The sequence below is a fragment of the Procambarus clarkii genome, chromosome 16, assembly GCF_040958095.1.
Source record: "Procambarus clarkii isolate CNS0578487 chromosome 16, FALCON_Pclarkii_2.0, whole genome shotgun sequence".
In the NCBI taxonomy this organism is placed as follows: domain Eukaryota; kingdom Metazoa; phylum Arthropoda; class Malacostraca; order Decapoda; family Cambaridae; genus Procambarus; species Procambarus clarkii.
In genome coordinates, this window is record NC_091165.1 from 47,643,505 (window position 1) to 47,652,651 (window position 9,147).

At 38.6% G+C, this 9,147-nt stretch overlaps 1 protein-coding gene across 1 annotated transcript; it reads right to left on the minus strand.

Moving 5' to 3' along the window:
- Positions 1-7,089: 7,089 nt before the first annotated feature.
- Positions 7,090-7,446, minus strand: LOC138365385 (protein FAM200C-like). The gene has a single exon (XM_069325698.1). It carries the CDS (start codon positions 7,444-7,446, stop codon positions 7,090-7,092), a length of 357 nt encoding a protein of 118 aa, XP_069181799.1.
- Between the last annotated feature and the right edge of the window lie 1,701 nt (positions 7,447-9,147).

Consider the following 9,147-nt stretch of genomic DNA (forward strand, 5'->3'; position numbering starts at 1 on the left):
AAACCTTTTCAATATTTTGGTCAGCCCTCTTCAACTGTACCTCTCTAAGGATCTCAGTAACTATGCTTTTGTCCTTGTCTCTCCAGGTTCTTTGGGCTGGTCCCTGTTTGCCACTTAATGCCTGCTGCTACTACGACTGCTCTTTTTCTCTCAGCCAGCTAGTACATCTAGCTGCTTTCTGAGAAGAAGCCAAATCCATGGCAAATTCCTTTACTGCACACCGAACTTCAAGGTTCTTTATAAACAATTCTGCAAATGAGGGTTGTATTGCAAGATTTCCCTCAACAGTAACATATACGCCAGCCCTTTGTTTCCCAGTTCTTTTTTGAGGGTGATAATTCCTAGCTCAACCAGGTACTCAAAGCTCAATACACTATGATCACTCATTCCCAAGGGGGCTTCCAACTTAACTTCCCTTATATCCGACTCATTTAGGGTAAATATCAGATAAAGCAAAGCTGGTTCATTCTCTCCTCTCATTCTTGTTGGTCCTTTGACATGTTGACTTAGAAAGTTTCTTGCTGCCACATCCAGCAGCTTAGCTCTCCATGTGTCTGGGCCTCCATGTGGGTCTCTGTTCTCCTAATCTATCTTCCCATGGTTGAAGTCTACCATGATTAGTAGTCTGAATCCATTCCTGCTAGCCACAGAAGCTGCTCTCTCTATTTTATTGATGGTGGTCAAGTTGTTTCTATCATATTCCTGGCTGGGTCTTCTGTCATTCGGTGGGGGGTTATATATGACTACTACTATAATTATCTGTCCACCAGTTGCTATGGTGCCTGATATGTAGTCTCTGAAACCTTCACAGTTCTGAATTACCATCTCTTCGAAACTGCAACCTTCTCTTAGTAGCAAAGTCACACCACCTCCTCCTCTCCCTTCTCTCTCTTTCCTCACTACATAGTAGCCCTGTGGAAACACTGCGTTTGTTATGATTTTCGTTAGCTTTGTTTCTGTGAGTGCTATTATGTCTGGGTTTTGTTCTAGTGCCCATTCTCCGAGTTCACTTGTTTATTTGTAATCCCATCTATGTTAGTGTGTGTGTGTGTAAAAGAGATTTTGTATCACATTAAATGTTTTTTTTGAAGATCCTATTGTATTGTGATATATATATTCTTCACTTTTCTTTCTGAAAGATTAGTGATGTTTAAGAATATGTTTATGCTTTGTGATATTTTGGGCAAGAACCAGCGGGTTCTCTGAGAAAGTTGTTCTCGGTATTGACAAAATGGATACCGAGTGTGTTAATTTTGTTTATCCTAATTTGTGTTTAATTGTGTGGCAGGAACCTGTACACCAGTTGATTGACAGTTGAGAGGCAGGACCAAAGAGCCGAAGCTCAACCTCCGCAAGCACAACTAGGTGAGTAAAACTAGGTAAGTACACACACACAAATGAAAATGTGCTCTAGGAATGCAATCAATATAATGTAATGTTGGAAGGGCCCGGAAAACAAATGACTGGCATTCTGAAAGGAAATCTATGAGGATATAAGACAATTACTAACAGATATAAATTGAGAAACAGAGCTCAGAGGAAAGACGGCCCAAGACAAGTTGGACTTCATCACACAGAAGTGCAAGGAGGCAGCAGACAAGTTCGTCCCAGTCCAAAGGAAAAAAATGAAATGTAGACGATACCTCAAATTTATACCTGTGTGTGTGTACGTGTGTGTGTGTGCGTGTGTGTGTGTGTGTGTAATTACCTAAGTGTAATTACCTAAGTGTAGTTACAGGATGAGAGCTACGCTCGTGGTGTCCCGTCTTCCCAGCACTCTTTGTCATATAACGCTTTGAAACTACTGACGGTCTTGGCCTCCACCACCTTCTCACTTAACTTGTTCCAACTGTCTACCACTCTATTTGCGAAGGTGAATTTTCTTATATTTCTTCGGCATTTGTGTTTAGCTAGTTTAAATCTATGACCTCTTGTTCTTGAAGTTCCAGGTCTCAGGAAGTCTTCCCTGTCGATTTTGTCAATTCCTGTTACTATTTTGTATGTAGTGATCATATCACCTCTTTTTCTTCTGTCTTCTAGTTTTGGCATATTTAATGCTTCTAACCTCTCCTCGTAGCTCTTGCCCTTCAGTTCTGGGAGCCACTTAGTAGCATGTCTTTGCACCTTTTCCAGTTTGTTGATGTGCTTCTTAAGATATGGGCACCACACAACAGCTGCATATTCTAGCTTTGGCCTAACAAAAGTCATGAACAATTTCTTTAGTATATCGCCATCCATGTATTTAAATGCAATTCTGAAGTTAGAAAGCATAGCATAGGCTCCTTGCACAATATTCTTTATGTGGTCCTCAGGTGATAGTTTTCTATCTAGAACCACTCCTAGATCTCTTTCTTTATCAGAATTCTTTAAAGATTTCTCACATAATATATAGGTTGTGTGGGGTCTATGTTCTCCTATTCCACATTCCATAACATGACATTTATTAACATTAAATTCCATTTGCCAAGTGGTGCTCCATATACTTATTTTGTCCAGGTCTTTTTGAAGGGCATGACAGTCATCTAAATTTCTTATCCTTCCTATTATCTTAGCATCATCAGCAAACATGTTCATATAATTCTGTATACCAACTGGTAGATCATTTATGTACACAATAAACATCACTGGTGCAAGAACTGAACCCTGTGGTACTCCACTTGTGACATTTCTCCATTCTGATACATTGCCTCTGATTACTGCCCTCATTTTTCTATCAGTCAGAAAATTTTTCATCCATGATAGAAGCTTACCTGTCACCCCTCCAATATTTTCCAGTTTCCAGAACAACCTCTTATGTGGAACTCTGTCGAAAGCCTTTTTTAGGTCCAGATAGATGCAGTCAACCCAACCATCTCTTTCCTGTAATATCTCTGTGGCTCGATCATAGAAACTGAGTAAATTCGATACACAGGATCTTCCAGATCGAAAACCATACTGTCTGTCTGATATTATATCATTTCTCTCTAGGTGTTCTACCCATTTAGTTTTGATTAGTTTTTCCAATACTTTCACTATTACACTTGTCAATGATACAGGTCTATAATTGAGGGGGTCTTCCCTGCTGCCACTTTTGTAGATTGGAACTATGTTAGCCTGTTTCCACCCGTCTGCTACGATTCCTGTACACAGGGATGCCTGAAAGATCAGGTGAAGTGGAATGCTGAGCTCAGATGCACATTCTCTCAGAACCCATGGTGAAACGCCATCTGGGCCAGCTGCTTTGTTCTTACCGAGCTCCTTGAGCATTTTTTCCACTTCGTCTCTAGACACCTCTATGTGTTCTATGTTGTTCTCTGGAATTCTTATTGTATCTGGTTCCCTAAAGATTTCATTTTGTACAAACACACTTTGGAACTTTTCGTTTAGTGTTTCACACATTTCCTTTTCATCTTCCGTGAATCTATTTCCCATTTTCAACCTCTGAATATTATCCTTTACCTGCAATTTGTTGTTTATGAATTTATAGAATAGACCTGGTTCTGTTTTACATTTGTCCGCAATCCCTTTTTCAAAATTTCTTTCTGCCTCTCTCCTCACTGCCGTGTAGTTGTTTCTCGCATCTTTGTATCGCTGGTATGTTTGGGGGTTCGGCCTCTTCCTGTATTGATTCCATTTTTGTGTCTTTCGGTCTCTAGCCCTCTCGCAATTTCTATTGAACCAATCCTGTTTCCTAGTTCTGCATCTCTGTTTTGGTATAAATTTTTTTGTGCCTTTATCATATATTTCACAAAACTTGCCATACATCTCATTCACTTCCTTGCCTAGCATCAAGTCTGTCCAATTATACTCACTAAAAAAATTTCTAAGGTCACCATAATGTCCTCTCCTGAAGTCTGGTTTTTCAACTGCTTCAACCTCCTTATTTTCTTCCAGCTTATAACGCATTGCATACTTTATTCCCAAAAAGACATGGTCACTTTTACCCAAGGGAGGAAGGTACTGAATGTCAAATATCTCTTCCTCCTTCCTGGTAAATATCAAATCTAGCATGGAGGGAACGTCCCCTTCCCTCATCCTCGTAGCTTGTTTAACATGTTGATACAAGAATGTTTCCAGGATGAGGTCTACAAATTTACAGGTCCAAAATCTTCTGTTTTAGCTTCATATGCTTCCCAGTCTATGGATTTCAAGTTGAAGTCACCGACTATCAACAGTCGTGATCTATCGTTATCCGCTCTCGCTATAATCTCTCTCATTATTGTTATAAGACCTTCACGTTTACTATCTAGCTCCTCCTTTGACCATGTGCTGCTTGGCGGTGGACTATATGCATTTATCATCATTAGTTTATCATCCTCATAGCAGATCTCTAGTGCTATTATGTCAACTTCTTGTGGATTGGCAGTCATTATTTCCTTCACCTTTAGGTGTTCTTTTACCAGCACAGCAACGCCACCGCCTTTCCTAATTTTTCTGTCCCGTCTCCAAATTGAGTAGCCCCTTGGGAATATGACCTCATTTAAAATTACATCTTCAAGTTTTGTCTCCGTGAGTGCAACAATGTCTGGTGTCTGCAGCTGTATTACATCACTTAACTCCAGTATCTTCGATCTCACTCCATCTATGTTGGTGTATGCAATCTTCAGGAACTTGTTCCCCCTCTCCTTATTCTTCACTCCCCCTCTCTCTATTGATTTTGTTGGTTTGCCTTTATGTACCACTTTACTGGTTTGCCTACCCCTATCACTTTGTAGAAAAAAGAATTTATTTCTTCTTCATTCCTGCTCTCATTTAAATGTTTTGCCTCGGCGAGGTTCAGTTTCAGCTTCTCTCTATCTTCTTTTGAAAGATCTCGTCTTAATGACCACCCTTTCCCATCCTCATCCCTTTGCAATTTTCTAGCATTCCTTAGTACTTCTTCCATCTGTTTGGCACCGTTTAGGGTGATCCTCAAAGGTCGATCTTTCCCTTTTACGTACCTGCCTATTCTCCTGTAGTCGCACACATTCTCTCTGTTTGTAAGACCTTCCACGAGGCCAACAATTTTATCTACTACTTTAGCTTCTTCTACAGCTCTTTCTGACCTAGATGTTATCACCTTTTCTTTGCAGCCAAAAATGATCAGGGACTTACTCCGATCAACTGCGTTTTGCACCAACTTCGGGTTAGATGCCAATTCTTTCCTCACTTCTAGCCTAATGTTTGTTTTATCTTGGTTGCTGCAGTGTTTGACTTCCTTTACTGCTTCTTCTATTTTTTCCTTCTCCTTGGCCACTTGTGCATAAGTGAGTTGCATATCTTTCTTGCACTGTTCTATTCCCTGTGTAACTTCCTCCATCTGTGCTGACAAAAGCTGTTTCTCCTGTTGAATTTCCTTGCCTAACCTATTGTAGTCATTTATGTTTAAATTTACTTTAACTTCTTCCAAAGCTATTTTTAAGAGTTTATTTTCTTCTTCCATGGCTTTGCAATTTGTTTCCAATTGATTCTTATCCTTGCGCAAGTCTTTCACTAAACCCTCAAGACATAAAACTTTGCTATTCAAATGGTCATTACTTTCTTTCAATTTACTAATTATTTCTACATGAGAGTTCACTATAGTATCTAAATTTACCAACTTGTTATGTAGACTACTAATATCAATGCTTTCTTCATTGAATCCCTCAAAATCAAGCTCTGTTTTGTTTTTCCCCTTGCCAGTGGCCATCTTGAATGTTCTTCTCTGCACTGTAAACACTAGGGCAACTTTTTCTCATCCGATTTTTCACTTCCCTTAGCACTTTCCTGTTATCTCACCTATTTTTCAAGAGCACTATACCTTTATGTTCTCTGGGACACCACTCACTACCATCAACCTGTACTACAATACCCCTCCTCCCAAGATAGTCTAACGTTAACTCAAAAGATGCATTCCAAATAATATACATATTTGTAATATTGAAAATCTGTTATGTATTTTATATCAGAAGGTTCTGTATGTATATAACATTTTACATTTATATAGAGTAGTTTTATAGTAAGTTTTACAGATATAATAACAATAAAAAATATTGATTAATATTAAATTTAAAAGTTGAATAAAATATTTTTTTTTTCATATTCAGTACTAATTTCTTAACAGACGAAAGATGCTGATGTTCTTTCATGAACAACAAATTCCGTAGAATTATAGGGTAATCTAGTTTATTTTATTCGATGAAGATTTCAATGAGAAACCTGTGATTATTTCTTCTTTACTCGTACTTGGATATGCGGAGGAATGCTTGGAAGGGCACAACGCAGGTCATTTTCAGTTTCCAATCTACTTCATAGATTCGTTTTCATTTACAACAAATTAAAAAAGCCTGACTCATAGAGATATGTCGACACAAATGAAAGTAATATACGAATAGCTCTTCTCTGCCACTTTTGGGTAGGAATCGCTCATCTTGGGCCACAATTCTGTGGTCAATTTTTTATCGACTCTTGCTCACGAATCTGTTTTCAGCTCCAGAAATTCGTCTTGATAATCATCAGGAACTTTTTCAACTAACAATTCAAATTGATTACAAACTAAATCCAATTCGTTATCGCTTAGTTCAGGGAAATAGTGGCTGAACTCATTTTCCAATGCTTCCAAAAGCTGCTAAATATTTCAAATTCTGGACGAACTGGTTCTTTACCATCAGCAACAAGAATTGATGACAGTTTCTCAAACATTGCATTTTTTTTTAACCTTATCCTACTCTTCCAATTTTCGAGCTTGCTCATGAAAGCTTTCAAGGCATCTGTTAATTTAATGATGTTTGTATTCCTTCCTTGCATCTGAAGATTCAGTTAATTCATCTCCTTAAAAATGTTAACTAAATAGGCAAGGCTTGTCCACACAACATTTGTGTGGAAAAGAAGCAGATGATGGACTGCATCCATGTCAATACATAACTGTTTGAAAAATCGTGAGTTAGGAGCTCACCCTTTCACAAAATTCACAGTTTGAATTGTTTGATTCAAAACCTTCCATTATGAGTCTGGCATTTTTTTATACCAGTGCCTGACGATGGATCATACCATTTTGGACCTTTTGGAGATTTTCTCTTTTGGAGCTCGCTCCTTCACACAAGCTTGAAATTCTGATTTTCTCACAAACATAGCTGGTGCTCCGTCTGTACATCACCCACACACTTTATCCCAATAAAAAAATTCTGTTACAAAGAAAGGTGAAACTTTTTTCAAAATATCCGAGGCGTTGGTACTTGTTTCAAGAGGAGAACAAAAGAGAAACTCCTCTTTAATTGAATCTGAGTGAACATATTTTGTAAACACCAGCAACTTGGAACAGGATGCTACATCAATCGATTCATCGAGTTGCATTGAAAAGAAACTTAATGCTGCAGACTTGATATCCTGCACAACCTGATCCTTGATGTCAGTTGTCAAGTCGCTGATCCTAACTCGAACAGTGTTGGTCGATAATGAAACTGCTGCAAGCTTTTTATCCAATCCATTTTCCAACACTATTTCCACCATTTTGAGAGCGCATGGGTTGATCAAAGTTTTTCCAATTGTATATGTTTTTTCTGCTTTCCTATATCTAGTGCTACAACATAAAAAGCTTCAATAATCTTTTCGTTTTTGTCTTGATACTTCCCTTTTGAATCCATTAATTATTCTTATGATATTCAAAAAAGCTTTTGTCCTTGTTCTTGTGTTATGGATGAACATTCTGCAAATGTTGCAATAATTTTGTTAGTTTCATAGACTCATTTGACAAGGCTTTGATACAAATCAAACAAAACGCTTGCCCGAATCGCTGTGCGTATTAGTGACCTTAGGCATATGGTCACGTATGTACGTATGCGTATGCGTATGTACTTAGGCGTATGTACTAGCTCCATCTAGAAATCTAATAACTCAGGGTTTGTAACTCATTTTGAATGTATTTTCTTTAAATGAAAAAATTATCTTATTTAAATAACACATTGAAGCCTTTTTTCTCCAGTGATGACAATGGACGTGAATCCATGAAGCATCGTACCTTCTTTTTCTGACACTCATGATGGGCTCAAAATTCTATAACTAAAACACATGAATAAATCAAAGACAATATTATCAAATCTATTTCATAAATTGAGCTTTTCTGTACTCACTAAATTGTTTTTCTGGGGGTTGAGCTTTCGCTCTTTGGTCCCGCCTCTCAACTGTTAATCAACTGGTATACAGATTCCTAGGCCTATTGAGCTCTTTTATATCTACTTTTGAAACTGAGTATTGAGTCCGCCTCCACCACATCACTGTATAATGCATTCCATTTGTTAACTACCCTGAAATAGTGCAAACAGCATGGTGAACTTACTTCTGTGTAATCAAATCAGGGGACGTCCCTCTCAGTAAGGGAGAGTAATACTGCGGCTACACTGGTAGTATTACGACGAACGCACAGTCAATTATTTCTGATATTCACGCCGTAAGGCCAGGTATCGCAAGCCGGCTTGCCAGGGCGCTGCCAGGCAAATGGCCCCGGTAGCCTGTATGTGCACTGAGTGAGGGGAAAGTTGGATGGTGGGAGCAAGCAAGTGAGCTTTAGCTCGGCTTGCCATAACCTCGGTTGCAGTGCGACCAAGTTTTGCGTAAAAAGTGTGGAAGTATATTGTATTAGACGGCAGCTTGAGTGCCGTAAGGTTTCAACCGATATGGATGACCCATTTTCGTTGGTATTGTTGTGTATTACATTCAAACCCACTATGAATATTATATACAATCTAGCTTATTCATCGGTTGATTGAAAGTGGGGCAAGTGGATTTTTTTTAAACCAACGACGTATTTTAAGGTGTTTAAATCAGTGTTTCCCAACGTGGGGTATATGCCCCACTTGGAGGCAAAAATGGAGATTGGATTTTGTGATTTAATTGAGAATGCTATTTATCTTCGCTCTATTTAACAGGAGGGGGTAATTTAGAAATGGTTATTATTAAGGTTTTTGGAACCACCGATTTAAACGTTATACGTCACTGTTCAGTGATGAGTACGAGCGCAAAACTTTTATTATCGTACAGTAAGCTGTGGCGCTGGAAGCAAGATTTTATTATTTTCGGCTTGATTTTGCTAGGCCAGTAATTCCCCCCCCCCCTTGGAACTCTAAAATTACCCCAATGAGGGGGAATTCCCCACTTTTTGCGAAGCTCTGTACTATTTACTATTTGTGTCTCCAGAATCGAGCACTTTGCCCC